Source organism: Bufo gargarizans, chromosome 1, assembly GCF_014858855.1.
Source record: "Bufo gargarizans isolate SCDJY-AF-19 chromosome 1, ASM1485885v1, whole genome shotgun sequence".
In the NCBI taxonomy this organism is placed as follows: Eukaryota; Metazoa; Chordata; class Amphibia; order Anura; family Bufonidae; genus Bufo; species Bufo gargarizans.
This window is the reverse complement of record NC_058080.1, coordinates 304644055-304663198: the sequence shown is the minus strand read 5'-3', so window position 1 is coordinate 304663198 and position 19144 is coordinate 304644055. Positions and strand designations below refer to the sequence as shown.

At 42.3% G+C, this 19144-nt stretch overlaps 1 protein-coding gene across 4 annotated transcripts in view; it reads left to right on the top strand.

Moving 5' to 3' along the window:
* The window catches only part of SH2D4A (SH2 domain containing 4A), a 106820-nt gene that overhangs the window by 58531 nt on the left and 29145 nt on the right, over positions 1 to 19144 (top strand). For 3 of the 4 annotated variants that reach the window (XM_044305091.1, XM_044305085.1, XM_044305099.1), the window contains exon 5: positions 14302 to 14391. The exons of the other annotated variant lie outside the window; for it this stretch is intronic. In XM_044305091.1, coding sequence (XP_044161026.1) covers positions 14302 to 14391 — 90 coding nt within the window. The remainder of the gene's footprint in view (positions 1 to 14301; positions 14392 to 19144) is intronic. 4 annotated transcript variants of the gene reach the window in all.

Genomic DNA, 19144 nt, shown 5'->3' with positions numbered 1-19144 from the left:
CAGGCTGCGGTGAACCTGATGTGACACACAGTACAATCTTCTGTTGAAGGTTTTATGGTTTTAAAAACCAAAGCCTACAATTTATTATTAAAGAATATTGATAGATATATACAAAATCTTATAGATGAGCGAATTGATTCCAAACAAATTGTCACGAGGGTGTCAAGAGCCACGTCTGACTCCGTTATACCCGGGGTCAGGAAGTCGCAGCGGGTGGCTGCGCGCTCTATGTCTAAAGATCACGGTGTTTCTTAGTGTTTGTTTTCTGTGTTTGCATTGCTATCCTTTTTGTCTCACTCAGGGATCCGTAGCTTCTCCTCCTCAGCTGTTTCTTGTCTGCCACTCCCAAACTCCTTATATTCTCCTCTCACACTTCTCTTGTTGCCAGTTATAGAGCTTCCTGCCTGGACATCTATGCTGACCCACTGGAGCTGAGAATCTGGTTGTTGTTCCAGAGTGCTACCCTCCGGATCCCTGTTGGGCTTTTGTTGTCCCCTGTTGTTGCCCTCCTGGGATTATATGTTTAGTTTGTATTGTCTGTCCTCCCCTTGGTGTTTTCCTTTAGAGCTAGTGGTGCGGACTAGTGTTCCCACCGCCCTGTTCACTATCTAGGGCTCATCCTAGGGAAAGCCAGGGTTTTAGGCACGTGATCGGCGTACGGGTGAGGAACCCGTCTAGGGACGACAGGGCAGCCAGGCGCCAGTCGCAAGGTGAGTCAGGGGTCACCACCTTCCCTCTCACTAGGGCAGGGCCTCCCTCTTTTCCTCCCTCCGTGTCACGTATGTGACAGTTACGCCGATCGTGATATTATAACTGGCCCTTATTTTTTTTTTGAGAAAAAAAAAATTTTTTTTAAAAAAAATATATACGTTTTTTTTTTTTCTCTCTACTTAGAATCCAATATGGATCCTATTGCTGCTTTGGCAAAACAGCTTCAAGGCCTGTCTTTGGAGGTGGCGGGATTGAAGGCGTCTGTCCTCCAACAGCAGCAGCAAATGCAGCAGACCGTAAGCCCAGCGGTTGCTATGGGTAACCAGGTTGTTACAGAACCCAAGGTTGTTCTTCCTGACAGATTCTCTGGGGGAAGGGACAAATTTGTGTTGTTCCGTGAGGCCTGCAAATTATATTTTAAGCTGCGCCCTTACTCCTCAGGTAATGAAGAACAGCGGGTGGGGATTGTTATTTCCCTGCTTCAGGGGGACCCGCAATCCTGGGCGTTCTCGTTACCCCCTGGTTCCCAGGCTCTCCAGTCAGTGGAGGGATTTTTTGGGGCTTTGGGTCTCATATATGATGACCCTGACCGTGTCGCCCTGGCTGAGTCGAAGTTACGGAGACTCCTACAGGGAGATCGGCCAGCAGAGGAATATTGCTCAGAGTTCCGCAGGTGGGCTACGGATACTCAGTGGAACGACCCGGCTCTCAGGAGTCAGTTCTGCTCTGGGTTATCTGAAAGGGTTAAGGATGCGCTGGCGCTGTATGAGACCCCCCTTTCCCTTGATGTTGTTATGTCCCTCTCTATCAGGATAGATAGACGTCTTAGGGAGAGATCGAAAATTCCTGAGCAATCGGTAACCTCTCCCAAGCAGCAGTTAGTCTGTACTGACTTGGATGAGCCTATGCAGCTAGGAGGAACTTCTCGTCAGGTCCGTCCTCCTGAGGTTCGCCGTAGGTGGGGGGCTTGTTTTTTCTGTGGGGGGAAGGGTCATTTCATTAATGTCTGTCCCTCCTTTTCCCAAAAACAAAAGACCGCCGGAAAACTACTAACCCCAGGCTGTGCGGAGGATGTCAGCCGGGGGGTATACGTTTCCTCCATACGAACATCTCAATTTGTGTTGCCAGCGGTTATTGTTTTTGGTGTTAAGACGGAGTCTATTTCTTTTTTTCTAGACAGTGGTGCAGGGGTAAATTTGATAGATGCCCATTTTGCCCGCACTATGGGTTTGTCTCTCTGTACGCTGCAGAGACCCATTCCCATATTCGCTATTGACTCTGCTCCTCTGTCTCAGAGAAACCTCACTCACGTTGTCCATAACTTACATCTTCGGGTAGGGGACCACCATAAGGAGCGTCTTTCATGTTACGTTCTGGAGGGCCTTCCCTCTCCTGTGGTATTGGGTCTTCCCTGGTTGGTAGCGCACAATCCAGTGGTGGATTGGCAGGCCAGGGAGATATTGGAGTGGAGTGAGCATTGCAGAGAGAATTGCTTAAATAACAATTGCTTAATCGCCTCCATAGCTTCCCTACCTACATTTATTTCAGACTTTGAGGACGTTTTTTCTGAAAAGGGTTGTCAGAAGCTACCACCTCATCGTCCTTATGATTGCCCGGTTAACCTGATTCCCGGTGCAAAATTACCCAAGTCCAGGTTGTATAATCTTTCGGGTCCCGAGAGACAAGCCATGAAAGATTATATCTCCGAGAGTCTGGCCAAGGGACACATCAGACCCTCTTCTTCACCCGTGGCTGCAGGGTTTTTCTTTGTTAAAAAGAAAGATGGGGGCCTGCGTCCTTGCCTAGATTTCCGTGAGCTAAACCGGATAACCGTCCGAGACCCATACCCTCTTCCTCTCATTCCTGACCTTTTTAATCAGATTGCGGGTGCTAGGTGGTTCTCCAAACTTGATCTTAGGGGGGCCTACAATCTGATTCGTATCAAGGAAGGGGATGAGTGGAAGACAGCTTTTAACACCCCTGAGGGGCATTACGAAAATTTAGTCATGCCTTTCGGTCTGACCAATGCCCCTGCTGTCTTCCAACATTTCGTTAATGATATTTTTAGTCATCTCATCGGCAGGTTTGTAGTCATATACCTAGATGATATCTTAATTTATTCGGCTGATCTGAAAACACATGAAGTACATGTCAGGCAAGTACTGCAGGTCCTACGGACGAATAAATTATATGCGAAAATTGAAAAATGTGTCTTCGCCGTTCAGGAAATACAATTCCTGGGATATCTATTATCTGCTTCAGGTTTCCGTATGGATCCTGGGAAGGTCCAGGCAATTTTAGATTGGGATCTTCCTGAGAACCTTAAAGCTCTACAACGGTTTTTGGGTTTCGCAAATTTCTACAGAAAGTTTATTAAAAATTATTCAGTGATCGTTAAACCCCTTACTGACATGACTAGGAAGGGGACTGATTTTTCTAAATGGTCTGACGCCGCTAAAATTGCATTTTCCTCTCTAAAAGAGAGATTTACCTCGGCACCTGTCCTAATTCAACCTGATGTCTCCCAGCCTTTTATTGTTGAAGTTGATGCGTCGGAGGTGGGAGTGGGGGCTGTATTGTCTCAGGGTCCGTCTCCTGGCAAATGGCGTCCTTGCGCTTTCTTTTCCAAAAAATTATCTGCAGCAGAAAAGAACTATGATATTGGAAATAGGGAACTGTTGGCGATTAAACTGGCGTTTGAAGAGTGGCGTCACTTCTTAGAGGGAGCAATCCACCCCGTCACGGTAATTACGGATCACAAAAACCTTCTGTACCTAGAATCGGCTAAGCGTCTCACCCCTAGACAAGCTAGGTGGTCGCTATTCTTTACCAGATTTAACTTTGTAATCACCTATCGTCCTGGGGCAAAAAATACCAAGGCAGACGCATTGTCTCGTAGTTTCCCTGGAGGGGGTAATGTTAGTGATCCGGTACCTATTTTACAAAGAGGAGTGGTTGTCTCTGCTGTACACTCTGTTCTAGAGGGAAAGGTGTTAGAGGCCCAGGGGGACGCCCCGGCCTCTTGCCCCTCAGAGAAATTGTTTGTACCGTTAAACCTGCGTCTTGAGTTATTGAAGGAACATCATAATTCGGCACTTGCTGGGCACCCGGGTAGTAAAGCAACCTTGGAGCTATTGTCTCGTCGTTTTTGGTGGCCAAGGTTGCGTCAGGATGTAATAGATTTCGTGTCTACTTGTTCTACTTGTGCACGCGCGAAAGTCTCTCATACACGTCCAGCAGGGTCTTTATTGCCACTTTTCATCCCCAATAGACCATGGACACATCTATCAATGGATTTCATCACTGACTTACCTTTGTCTGCGGGTAAAACAGTTATCTTGGTAGTAGTAGACAGGTTTAGCAAAATGGTACACTTTATTGCTCTACCCGCACTTCCTAATGCTAAGACTCTTGCTCAGGTGTTTATCAGTGAAATCGTGAAGCTTCACGGGGTCCCTTCCGATGTGGTTTCGGATCGGGGAACCCAGTTTATTTCTAAGTTTTGGAAAGCTTTTTGTACCCGTTTAGGGGTACACTTATCCTTTTCCTCAGCTTTCCATCCTCAGTCGAATGGACAGACTGAGCGTACCAACCAAAACCTAGAAACATATTTAAGGTGTTTTGCGTCTGAAAACCAAGAGGTGTGGTCATCATATTTACCGTTAGCCGAGTTTGCCATAAATAATCGCCGTCAGGAATCCACTGGCAAGTCACCATTTCTTGGTGCATACGGTTTTCATCCCCAATTTTGTACTTTCAAAGAGGGGGGGTCTTCTGGGGTTCCCGAAGAGGAACGGTTTTCTTCATCTCTTTCATCGGTATGGCAGAAGGTGCAAGCTAACTTGAAAAATATGAGTGGTAAATACAAATGCATGGCCGATAAGAAACGGTCGCCAGGTCCGGACCTAGGAGTGAATGACTATGTGTGGTTGTCTACTAGGAATATTAAGTTGAAGGTTCCCTCTTGGAAACTGGGTCCTAGGTTCATTGGTCCTTATAAAATTGTAGCCGTCATTAACCCTGTGGCTTTTCGCCTGGAGCTACCTCAGACTTTTAAGATCCATAACGTCTTCCATAAGTCGCTGCTCAAGAAGTATGTTCCACCTCTAGAACCATCACCGCTGCCACCTCCTCCTGTTGTTGTGGATGGTAATCTGGAGTTTCAAATATCCAGAATTGTTGATTCTCGTCGGGTCCGCCGCTCTCTTCAGTATCTGGTGCATTGGAGGGGTTACGGTCCCGAGGAAAGAATGTGGGTTCCAGCGTCAGAGGTAAACGCCAACAGGTTGATTCAGGCTTTCCATGTCTCTCATCCGGAGAGACCTGGTCCTGAGTGTCCGGAGGCCCCTCGTGAAAGGGGGGGTACTGTCACGAGGGTGTCAAGAGCCACGTCTGACTCCGTTATACCCGGGGTCAGGAAGTCGCAGCGGGTGGCTGCGCGCTCTATGTCTAAAGATCACGGTGTTTCTTAGTGTTTGTTTTCTGTGTTTGCATTGCTATCCTTTTTGTCTCACTCAGGGATCCGTAGCTTCTCCTCCTCAGCTGTTTCTTGTCTGCCACTCCCAAACTCCTTATATTCTCCTCTCACACTTCTCTTGTTGCCAGTTATAGAGCTTCCTGCCTGGACATCTATGCTGACCCACTGGAGCTGAGAATCTGGTTGTTGTTCCAGAGTGCTACCCTCCGGATCCCTGTTGGGCTTTTGTTGTCCCCTGTTGTTGCCCTCCTGGGATTATATGTTTAGTTTGTATTGTCTGTCCTCCCCTTGGTGTTTTCCTTTAGAGCTAGTGGTGCGGACTAGTGTTCCCACCGCCCTGTTCACTATCTAGGGCTCATCCTAGGGAAAGCCAGGGTTTTAGGCACGTGATCGGCGTACGGGTGAGGAACCCGTCTAGGGACGACAGGGCAGCCAGGCGCCAGTCGCAAGGTGAGTCAGGGGTCACCACCTTCCCTCTCACTAGGGCAGGGCCTCCCTCTTTTCCTCCCTCCGTGTCACGTATGTGACAGTTACGCCGATCGTGATACAAATCAAATTCAACACAAATTTTCCAAAGATTTGTGTCAAATACGAATTTGTGACAATTCAGGTCAGGTGAGTCAGGTGAATTTGTCACATGGCACCAGCCATTTTTCAGATCAGAAAATATAAAAGATGAGGGATGATCACTTGACACCAGGCGGTATGTGCATATCGTCTTCAAGTACATTTCTATAGCTGCTTCTCCTGCCCATATGGTCATCTATCATCTAATCATATCATTTTCCATGGAGATCACAGATGTTTATGTATAACTGTATCAAAATGTGCTCTTAAAATCAAATTCATGTTTATCTTTAAATCCTGCTTTAGTACTAAAGATGATGTAGTTGGGATTTTGTATGTAGCATGAAAAATAATAAAATAACACACTAAAGCCAATTGTGATGATGATATGGTAAACAGTCGCACATACAAGGTGACTCCTAAGAAAGAAATATAGTGTTTTATATTTTTTAACTAATAGGGCATTTCAACATAAATAGGGGCAGTCAATTAAAGTTTTCTCTTTAATGGAACACTTTATCACAAGCAAGAACTAGGCTCTAAAAAGTTTTGTATAAGAAAATTGATGGTGGGTTTTGAACTCATGTCAAGTTTCACTTCTTATGGGTAAAGCACATTCCTCGTAAAGAAAAACAATACCTGTAATTGAGATATACTGGTAAATCCCTGAAATGTCATCTTGTGTGGCTTTTTTTTTACACAGGATATTGTGTTAATCCCTAGAAAACTGGTGCAACTAATGTTTACTATCTATTACTCTTGTATTTAGCCATCTGTGTGGGATCACTACGTATACTGAAGCCAATCAGTGGTTCCACAATGACAGCTCAGGTTAGCATGGAACTATTGTGTAGTGGAAATGACCACCGCACTCGTTTTATAGTTGAATTAATAATGCTTCTTTATTATCCATCCAGGAAGTAATAATAAATACTGGCCAACGTTTCGGTCTTATCACAAGACCTTGTTCACGGCCTTAGTATTGAGGGCATCTTGTTTGCTGGATGAAAGCCATAGGGCAAACAAGATGCCCTCAATACTAAGGCTGTTATTATTTCAACTATAAAACGAGTGTCGTGGTCATTTCCACTATACAATTACCGCAATTACCGCTGAGCACATCCCCATTGACTTACATTGTGTGCCAGGACGGATCCATTTGGCTCAGTTTCATCAAGCGGACAGCAAAACGCTGCAAGCAGCGTTTTGGTGTCCGCCTCCAAAGTAGAATGGAGACAGAACGGTGGCAAACTGATGCATTCTGAGCGGATGCTTTTCCATTCAGAATGCATTAGGGCAAAACTGATCAGTTTTGGACCACGTGTGAGAGCCCTGAATGGATCTCACAAACGGAAACCAAAACGCCAGTGTGAAAGTAGCATAAGTGTTGGGCATTGTGAACTGGCCAGGTAGTGAGGGTGAGAAGAATATCTCACCTTTGGAGGCCAGGGTTACAGTCAAGAGCCAGGCAGTAGCAGTTTCTAAGATAAGTGATGCACAAAAGGCTGTCCAGGAAATGAGATTCTTTAATCTAGAACAGAGAGAAACCCATCTTCTTAAAATAAGAGCTACTTATCAAATGTTTGCACTGGACTTCAATGTGTTAAAACAGCCCTGAATGGAGGCCAGCAGTGATTGACCACCATCTGTTAGTTATGTAGAAGACCATAAAAGCAGCTGCAAAATAAAATCATTGTACAAGAAAAGATTTCAGTGATGTATCTACCCATCTTCTTTTCCTTTGCCTATGTGTTTCATGGTGAAAGGAGACACTAACGTGTCATGCAATGCTATCACCCCCATGTGCAGTTATGGGAAAGTACAATACTTTAAAGGTGAGGAGAAGAAATACAGTATTTGACATAGGCCACTGCCAGTAATAACATCTATACAAAGGTGTCTGTGTCTTCTATCTGAACGAACTATGAATTAAACTATTTTATTTACCATTAAATCTAATTGTGGGATATCTTTCTATAAACCACTTCACTATAATAGTATATAACAGATGTATACAATCCATTTTAAAGTCCAGCAAAGTCATTACTGCACAATTTAAAGGGGTTGTGCAGCCTGTTTATAGTAATGATCTATCCTTATGATAGGTCATCAAATATGATAGGCAGGGGTCCGACACCCAGCATCCCCGATAATCAGCTGTTCGTAGAGGGGGCGGCACTCCATGCGAGCTCTGCTTCCTCTTCATGGGGTACTCCTCTGCAGTCTGTCATGTGAAGCTATAAAATTTCCCAAGGGCTGTTTGTTCAGCAATCCTACTTTTGCAGAACACTGGAGTTGTCCTAACAGCAGTCAGTGTCATAGAGGCACAGGAGTATGCAAATACATTATAAGTATGAAAAATTATGAGTAGTAAAAAAAACTTTGAAATAGTAATCCCTTAATGGGTTAAATAAAATAAAAATTCAAAATGTAGTGTAACAATTTCAAAACAAGCAATTATTTAGCACAAAATTCATTTTATTTCACACAAATATATCACAAAATGGCAAAATAATTGTTCTATTTTAAATGTACCCAAAATAGAAAAATAGCGAAGAGAAACAATGCAATTTCTTCCGCATAAAACAAGTGTTATAGAGGCCAGTGGGAAAAAAATATATACATGGCTGCTGAATTGCAGAGAGGTGAAAATGAAAATAATTAGCAGGTCTATAGGGTTCTTTCAGGCCTGCTATTAAGGGGTGAGCATTTAACCACAGGCCGAATTGCTTAGACCTGTATTTTCACTGCCCATCCATTGTCCTGTTCTGTAGTTATTCTGCCGTTCTATGTTGCCACGTTGAAAATTCGTAACCACGCAGAGAAACACTAATGAACTCATGTAGAAACTGTATATTGTCCTCACATCACTGGAAATTCCCAGGGACGCATGAGGAAATGCTTACAGGTCTGCTGGGTAAACATTTATTTTCAGTGATTCACCAGCTTAGGTAACATTCTGTGGGGCCAAGTTCAGAAGGCCACTAGGAACTTGCAGTCTACAGGGGAGCCTACATACACAAACGCACATTGTGCAGCAGAAAATAAGTGGCTTACCATGATTTAGAGGTGACTTTTAAGAGAATACATTCTACCCATTGTTCACCCTCTTTTGGAAAACTTCAAACGTAATCTTATACAAACCCCTAACATATTTAGTGATTTCTCAAGATTGATAATTTCTTTTTTATCTGCCCAGAGTACCCCAAACAATGGTTATTTTTCCCCATATACCTGTTTTTCCCATCACCAATTTTCTTTCCCTTTCACTTTGTAATGTTTCCCGAGGCTTGCTCTGTCTAGCTAACATGAGAAGGGAGGTGTAGGGGTTGTGACTACTGCGGGGTCCTGTGAAACATTACAGAACCAGGCATGCTGGGTTTGCTCAGAAAACCCAACAGGAAACTGAAGAGAACTGGAAGGTCTGCATGGAAGCATCCTGGCCAGATGATGCAGAGAACAGGGGAAGGAAAGTGCTGACATGAAAAACAGGTATATGGGGGAAACGTATGCAGCGTTTGGAGTATTTTAAACAGATAAAAATTTGATCATGAGACTGGAGAACTGATTTAACCCTTCAATGACCAGCCTGTTTTGGGACTTAACCCCCAATTTTTCTTTTTCGCTTTTTTTATCGTCGCATTCCAAGAGCTATCTTTTTTGTTTTTCCATCGCTGCAGCTTGTTTTTTGCAAGTTGTAGTTTTTAATGGCACCATTTTGAGGTACATATAAGTCACTGATTTGTCACAACTCTTTCTTTGGGGGGATGGGAAAAAACAATACCACCATTGAGTTTTTACGTTCACTTTGCAGCATAAATAACATGATAACTTTATTCATTTAGTCAGTATGATTACAGTGATACCAGATACACTGAGTTTTTTTATGTTTAAGGCTATTTTTACATTAGCGGTTTCAATTCCACCATTGAGATCCGTCATAGGATCTCAATAGCGGAAGAAAACGCTTCCGTTTTGTCCCCATTCATTGTCAATGGGGACAAAATTGAACTGAACGAAACGGAGTGCACCGGAAGGCATTCTGTTCTGTTTGGTTGCGCTCCCATTGCGGACAAAATAACTCTGCAAGCAGCGTTTTTTTGTCCGCGATGTGATGAGGAGCAAAACGGATCTATCCTGGCACACAATGTAAGTCAATGGGGACAGATCTGTTTTCGCTGACACAATAGAAAACTGATCCGTCCCCCATTGACTTTCAATGGTGTTCATGACGGATCCGTCATGGTTATAGAAGACATAATACAACCGGAATCGTTCATGACGGTTGTATTATTGTAACGGAAGCGTTTTTCCAGATCCATGACGGATCCGCAAAAAACGCTAATGTGAAATAATGCTTTTGCACAATAAAACCCCTTTATAAAAAAAAAAAGAAGAAAATGTTGCATTGCACATCCCAAGACCCATAATTTTTATTTATTTTATTTTCTTTCTATGGAGCTGTGTGATGGCTTGATATTTGTTAGACAACTTGTAGTTTTCATTGGTTTAATTGGTATACTGTACACTTTTTGAATCCTTTTTAGTGGTGCTTTTACCCTCACCACTTTCCCAAAAAGGGGGCCTGACATATTTATCTACATTCGCACTAGTATTTTGGCGCAAATGAAGACAGAAATCTACTGCTACTTTATGCACCTTGTCATAAATTAGGCACATCCTCCAGCAAAGCAGGGGATATCATATAGCGATGTAAAATGATGGTCTTTTATAAATCTCCCCCTTAGTATTTAAAAGTCTGAGTTCACCAGATTGCAGGCTGCAACTCAGGACATAGGCTAGGAACAACTAATGTCATAGATAATGCTACAGATGATAAATGGGAGAACTTTAAAGCACATCTGAGTTTTTAAAAAAAAGTTTGCATAATGGCTTTGCTTCATTGTCGAATCATAACTATGAAGGGGCAGGTTTGTTTGGGCTTACCTAATGTCTTCTTTAGCCATATTATTCCCCGTTCAAGCTGCACAGATAGATGCATTTCTCTCACAAGCAGGGCATGTCTTTTACAGGAGTAGTGTAGAAGCAGTTGCTCTATCAGGAAGGAGCTCAGGTAGCTCTGAGATGCCTCCATTCCTTGTGAACCATCTTCTGTGTCTGTGTTACTAGAGACAGATCTATTGTACCAGGCAGTGGATTGCATTTTAGGTGGACGTGAGACCCTTGGTTGCCATGACTTTACTTTTTTTTTCAGGTGGATGCAGGTAGATTTAGAAATTTGTTAATTACACCATTCATCGCCATTTATTGTGGATGGAGAGATCGTTGCATCTCCCATACAAATAAATAGAGAGAGCTATGCATGCATGGCCTCCTCTCTGCTTATGGCAGCCATGAGATGGGATGGGGGGCATCTGTTCTGGAGATAGGTGTGAGTCACAACCATGAGACGTCCTATTGCAATTTTTCTACCATATAGAATTGTACAAAGAACTTAAATAAGCGTATTTCACTTTGTCAACAGCAGTGTATATTTTGGTCGCACCAAGGGGATATTCTTTATTATTTTTTTTATTTAAATCTTTTGTTATCTGTTATACAAAAACATATACAATATACAATATCGGACCGTCCAAAAGGTCCATATTACAATAATCATCCATATGTACTGATATTTTACCCCCAAATAGAAGAAGAGAGAGAGAGAAAGAGAAAAAAAATCTTATTTTTATGAATTTATCACAGGGGAGGGAGGGAGGAGGGACCGCACTGGCCACCAATGAATTTAATACAGGGGAGGGGGGGGGGGGGCCGCACTGGCCACCAATGAATTTAATACTGAGGGGTTAATTGTGCTGATCACAGCCCCCTGTAAGAGATCGGATGTTGCCAGGCAGCAGGGGGCAGTCATGTACACAGTTCTTAGTGTATTCTAACTTGAAGTGTCTCCATCACCATGGGAACGCCTCTGTGTTAGAATATACTGTCGGATCTGAGTTTTCATGATCTAACTCAAATCCGATGTTATATTCTAACATAGAGGCATTCCCATGGTGATGGGGACGCTTCAAGTTAAAATATACCATCGGATTGGAGAAAACTCAGATCCGATGGTATATTAATAGGAACTCCAGACTTTACATTGAAAGTCAATGGGGGATGGATCCGTTTGCAATTGCACCATATTGTGTCAACGTCAAACGGATCCGTCCCCATTGACTTGCAATGTAAGTCAGGACGGATCCGTTTGGCTCTGCACGGCCAGGCGGACACCAAAACGCTGCAAGCTGCATTCGGGTGTCCGCCTGCTGAGCGGAACGGAGGCCAAACGGTGCCCTACTGATGCATTCTGAGCAGATCCGCATCCACTCAGAATGCATTGGGGCTGTACGGATCCGTTCGGGGCGGCTTGTGAGAGCCTTCAAACGGAACTCACAAGCGGAACCCCGAACGCAAGTGTGAAAGTAGCCTTAGCAATAATATAGCAGGCTATAAACATCCCGCCCCTTTTTCATTCATAAAAAAATAAATAAAAAATATTATATTTATTTATATATGTTTATTAGTTTTAGCAATAATATAATTGCGTATGTAAAATATGTAAAAATATACACGAGTGTAAAATATGTACTTTTAAGCTCTTTAAAGGTTTTCTACCATCAGAATTTCTGTAACGTAGCTGACTGACATTAGCGATGTGCTAATGTCAGCACTACATAACAGTGTTCTTTTTACATTTGTCCCTGCGGCCGTTCTCCTAAAAAACACACTTTTACAATATGCTAATGAGCCTCTAGGTGCTATGTGGGTGTTGATTCAGGACCTAGAGGCTCGGTCAAATCACCCTTTATCCCGCCTAGGTCCTCCGTCTAGCCCGCCGCGCTCCTCTTGAGTGACGTCCGAGTTCACAGCATCGCTGCTGAAATCCTGCACCTGCGCCGTCCCCTTCTGTATTAGGCGCCGGCGCAGTGATTGAATGACACGCTCCTGGTGCTGGCTTTCTCACTGTGACGTAGTCTGCGCAGGCACAGTGAGAAAGCCGGCACCAGGAACGCGTCCTTCACTCACTGCACCTGCGCCGAATACAGAAGTGGATGGCGCAGGCGTGGGATTTCGCCAGCGATGCGGCGAACTCGGACGTCACTCAAGAGGAGTGGGGCGGGCTAGACGGAGGACCTGGGCGGAATAAAGGGTCAGTGGACCGAGCCTCTAGGTGCTGAATCAACGCCCACATAGCACCTAGAGGCTCATTAGCATATTGTAAAAGTGTGTTGATACCTGTGGCTTCATTTATAACTAATGTTCAATGTTTTTAGTGATGGTTTACTAGCAGACGGTCTATTCATTTTTAGGTTGTGTTCTACGGTGATCTAGTTACAATGGTCTTTGTCCTGATGTTTTATTCTATTGCAGAGATATACCATTAGTGTATATGTTTATTCCTATGAGGTAGTCATATTTTTACCCTAATATGCCCTAATGGCTTGTGTCTTCATACAGAGCTGTATTGTATGTTGATGGTGCCATCCATAAAGGTGGTTGTGTTTGTTATTATGCTGTTCTAAGTTGATGATGTCACAATAGGCATGACCTAGAGTTATACTATAGTTATAATTTTGATGATGTCACAGAAGATTTATGAAATTGTCTAAGTTGGTTTCCATGGGTAACAAAGACAGCTTGTCTTTTAGGGTGCATTTACCAACAGACTATCTGACAGATTTTCTGACCAATCAGATGGCCAATTACACATACAGTCCTTTTGTTATAGACACCAGCTATTGGTCTAATTGGTCAGAAATTGGTCAGGTAATCTGTTGGTATAAATGAACCATAAGACAATCTTCCTCTATGTATATACATGTTGTAGTGTGATTGTGTTGCAAAAGTCTGGATCTTCATTTATAGCCATGTTTTACTGTGATGAGGTTACAATGTTCTATATCCTCATTTATAAGCTATGTTGTATTAAGAGGATGTCACAATGGCCTGTGTCTTCATTTTAAGCTATATTCTATTTTGAAGATGTTCCAATAGACAATATATTCAGTAATGGGCTGTGTTTTATTGGAACAGTGTACAATAGTCCATGTCTATGTAAACAGTGTTCTATTGCTATTATATCACATAAGACTGTCTCCCTTTATAGCAACCTCTCCACCCCTATAGCTACACCCCTTCTTCCAGCTTTGTCCTTCATTTCAGAAAGGTTGAACCTAAACAAAAATATCAAATACTTCAATAAACAGCTATTTCAAATTACATAATAATATATTATTGCAAACAGTTTCTTAAAAATCCTTTTAACCTTTTTTAACATCCTAGAATTGTGCTTTTCATAAGGTAGTAGAGAATAAAGTTTACTTAGAAAAGTATGGACTGAAATAATTATGAATTTCATTACGCAGTCTGATTACATTATTCATTTAACTAGTATTACTTTAATAACTTGGAGTGTGGCATCTGGGACTCTTGGGTTGCTTTTTCTGGTCTCTCTCAATGGTTGCGGGTTACTTTGCATGTGTTGTTTGGTGTGGTAATGAATACTAAGGTAAGTAATATATGGATTTTGATTACATTTCTAGTCCATCACAGAAACACCAAAAAAAAGAACTATTCAAGATATACTGCTAGAATCTACTACAAGACACTCAAAAAAGTGTGAGGTGCAGCAGGTAAGACCATTTTCACTGTCAAGCCTCATCAAATTCATGTCAACATAAAATGTAGCCATGTAAAAGATTTGTATTTAACAAGTGGTCATAATGCAGTAGCAATAAATATACCATTTTCCAAATGCTATGGAAAATCTAATTCATATTGGCTCATATACTGTACATTCTGCCTAAATGGATGTTCAACTATTAATATTTATCTTCTAGGATAAATTGTACATTTTCAAGTGGTAGCGCCAAACTGCTTGGACCGCCACCAATCACTGGAAGAAGTGAACCCATTCCTCTTAACATAGACAACTTCATTGTGAAGGAGTTATATGGAGTGATGTCTGTGCATATGACTGAGGTTGCCAACTCGACATTTAGCCCATATCCTGTGGATAAGTTATCTCTTTTAATAGTGGGGAAAACCATATTATAATCCTAAATAAAAATGGTTATGTAATTCTAATCCCATGGGGCCTGTCCTACCTCACTCCCCCTTTAAGACTTCTAAAATGTATAATCTCCCCAATATTGCAGCATTATTATCCAGCCATGCAGATTCTAGGAAATAAATAAGTGGAGGATAAGGATTTCCTCTTACTACTTTTTAAGAAATACTAATCTTCTTAAAGGGATTCTGTCATCAGAATTTAGGCCTATAAGCTAAACATATTGCGAGGTCCCTACTAATACACAGAATCCTAAAGTGACCGTATCAAATGGCTCTATAATCATATAAAACAGGTTTATATAACCTGTCACTCACGTCACAAATGTGTCCATGGGGACGTCTCACCGTGCAGGGTGCCCGGCTGCAGCCATCTCCTTTCGGTGTCCAGCGCCGCCCTCTGAATTGAAATCGCCGCCCTCCCTTTCATTAGAGCCGCCTCCTCATCGCACAGGCGCATCAGGTTATACCTAGTGCGCACGCGCGGGGACTCCTGGCAGCGGCCTTGTTATGCGAAGTGCAATTTATTCTTGCTTTCACACTGGAAACATAGAATAAGGTTAGCAGAAAAAGAACCACATGGTCCATCTTTTCCGCCATTATATTATTTCCTTTCTACTTACCGTATCTCTTAGTTAGACATGTTCAAGTTCACCTACTGTTCATTATTCAACCATATACTATATATAGTAGTAACGTGTGTCAAAACAATAGGGATCATTGTATGAAGACATAGAATGGTGTCTCCATTATGGCATCATACCCACTGTAAATATCTAAAATTTACAAAAATGAGAGAATACATTGGACATGTACGTGTACCTGTATTTCCAACCGTCCTCCTAAAATTCATATAGCATTGTACTTATGATTGTGTTACTAATTGTGTTTTAATCATATTTCCATCAAGGAAACAAGTGTTTTTTTTTGGCAAGAGAAAGCCTTAATTTCTATTTAATTGCTGCTAAAAATATGTATTCAGGACTGATTTCGGGAATCTGACACACAACTGCAGGAAAACACTGAATGTTATTAAGAAAAGTGCACAAATATGAAATTCAAAGCCATGTCATTTAGTTTTACACTTAGGCCAAAGATCTCACATGCGGAAGTGGGAAACTTCAGGATGAGTTGTGGCAGAGGTGTTACTAGTTCGTGCCATCAAACCCTCCCGGGACATGGAGCAGCATTGTTGTCATTCCCTATGCCTTCCAAATTGGGAGATAAGTGCAGCAATGCCCACTGGCTGTTTCTGCCCTACCTTTATTTCTAATGATTGTATACTGAGGGAGCCCTATGCGAGTTCACAGGGAAAGAGATAGGGCTATCCTGAGCTAGGCCCTGATTCTCATGGGCTGCCTCTGTGCCATACACTTAGGGGTACATTTATTAAGACCGGGGTTTTTAAACACTGGCAGTGGATCCCCCACAGTTATGTAAAGGTGCCGCAGATCCACCACCCCTTCTAAATGTAAGACAGCTTCCATGCTGTCTTACATTTAGACAATTTTCTACGCCTAAAATAGGAATAGAGAATGGTAAATGAGGTGGGCCTGCTGGCCGTCACCTTCCCAGCCCATGCCACACCCACTTTTTTAGACCTTGCGTGAGCAGGGAAAAGTTGCACATTGAGGCGCAAAGGACCTTTGCGCCGCAATCTGCACCAGAAATCCGCCTAATATAGGCATACTTCTGTTTAATAAATGACCCACTTAGATTTTTGGTTTTCCTTACAGGACATAAAATAGCATAGCAATACAATAAATATTTGTTCTACAAGATTTTTTTAAAGAGTATATGATTCTTTTTAAATGGCTATTCCTAACTTAGACAGCTGCTTCAGCAAAAGGGACAGAGGGGCCACATTCTGGAGTTACAGGTGTGAGTTCCAGGGGCCTGGGCCATAGCAAAACACCTGTTAAGTCCTGCCTGTTGGAAGGACTTAACAGCTGTGTCCTGAAAGAGTTAAATTGCAGATCTGACCCAGTAGATATGTTGCACAGATTTGTGTATTTTCTAGTTTATACAGGGTTTCAGATTGCAGTATATCAGCTAAAAACATAAAATCAGTGTTTTTCAATCAGTAGGAAACTCACATTTCCTGATTCTGCATTAAATATGCCATATTTAATACACAATATATTGTATTAAATTCACCACAACAATAAACTAATAATTAGTTGCATTTTTCTTGCGTACACTAATCCAACAAATACCGTAGGTGGTATAGATTTAGACTAGACAGTAGATATATCAGCCAATATCAACCACTGTGATAAATCTGAGAGCATCTGTCAGCCTTATCAATCCTATTAAACCAGACATATTGCCTGGTAGGGTTGATCATACTGAATAAAACTCTATATTTATTTAGTCTCTAGGCTGAATAGTCACAAACATATATAAATTTTTAATTTTATGCAAATTATCTAGTTGGAGCAACAAGGTAGGGTTGATCATCCCGAGTAAAATGATAGATTTACTTTCTTTCTAGAGTTGCAGAGATTAGTTTGCAGAGACTAGTTAATTTGCAGAAATATGTCTAAAAATTAAAATATCTCCCTAATTAGTCAACCTAGAAAGAAAAGAAATCATTTTACTCGGCATGATCAACCCTACAAGGCTATATGCCTGGTTTAATAAACTTCATCTTATTGACAGATGCTCTTTAAAGGGGTTGTCCGGGATTGGGGACTTTGGTTTAATTGTTTAACAAGGACATAAATATCTCCTACATGACTGTCCTACCTTTCCCATAATTTTCTGATGCCCCGTATTCATTACACAAATTCTCAGCTGGAGGTGAGTCTTTTCTCACATTCAATGACGTACCGGGTCCCTTCTGCAGAGCGAAGCTGCTTCTTCTGCTTCGCAGGGAGCCTGGTCACGTCACTATCAGCCGCAGGCATTATGCAGAGAGCTCGGCAACAGATTGCGCTAAGCCACGCCCCTCCGGTCCGGTGACGTCACCGGGCAGGGTGTGTTGTTCACAATGAAGGAGGCAAGGGAACTATGCTAAACGCCTCCAATGCAGGCAAATGGGGCGGCAGGCTGGAGATAGAAGCAATACTCTGAGGACTGAGCCAGGAGGAGTTTAGGGACGTTACTAAGGGGGGGGAATTGTACGGCAGGAGGCTGAATATGATTTAAGGGGGGCGGATGCATGGAGGACATGGCGATGTGTGGCAGGAGGCGGAATAACAATGAGGGGGTGAAGTCACGCCGGAGAGGAGGGTTGTCTGAAAGCACGTGATGCCGCGCTGCGCTGGGACCCACAGTGCAGAGCGGCAGGAAGTTAGATAAAAATAGACAGAGATGTAAACAGTGCCTGAGGGACCGTCGGAGCCGTGTAGAAATGGCGAAAATACCTTAAAACATATGGGGGGGACCTAGAATCACCTTTTAACTCTGAGTACACTTAAAAAAATATATATATATTTGATCCCGGACAACCCCTTTAAGACTGCCTGCCTAAGCTTACAATGTCTATTAGACAGAATTTGTATACATTTCCTCCTTCCCCCTATGTTTTTAGAAAATGTCTCAGTTAAGGACCCCTAGTTTCTGTTATGGGTCTTATACAATGTATATTCGAATTTAATTTTACTTTTATTCATTTATATAATATGCTCCTCACTCTTAGGAGATATTCAGAAATGTGTAGGAAAAAAATAGATAAAAATCTTATGAAACATAATAAATAAGCTTATAAATAACATTGTTTTAAAGGGAATTGATCCCAAGTTTTATGCTGCCCTAATTCCTAAATTCTAGCAGCTCTAGTGCATGCCAATGAGTCATCATATTCATGAGCACCCTCCACTCCACACACACCTGATGCTAAGTGCAGTAGGGAAAAACTACCAGTAAGGGTCCATTCACACATCTGTATGCGTTTTTGCGGATCCGCAAATTGAAGATTCCACAAAACACGGACACCGGCAATGTGCGTTTCTCAATTTGCGGACTGCACATCGCCGGCACTCTCATAGAAGATGCAATTGCGGACAAGAATATGTTGAGGAACGGAAGTGGTAGGGGGTGGGGATAGCAGGCAGCTCATGAATATGAGGACTCCCTGGCATACACTGGAACCATTAGGAGTTAGGGCAGCATAAAACTGCCGTATATAGGAGGACTATAAGGGCTCTTTATGAACGATGTATCCTGCATCCAATAAAACAGTTGTAAAGATGGATTTTAATAATATTTTGAAATAAAGCCTTTGGATTGTATGACTTTATATTGGATTTATTTTTTGTTCTTGTTGTTCCCATGGCCAGAACTTCAGCTCATCCAATATAGTTTATAGGTAAA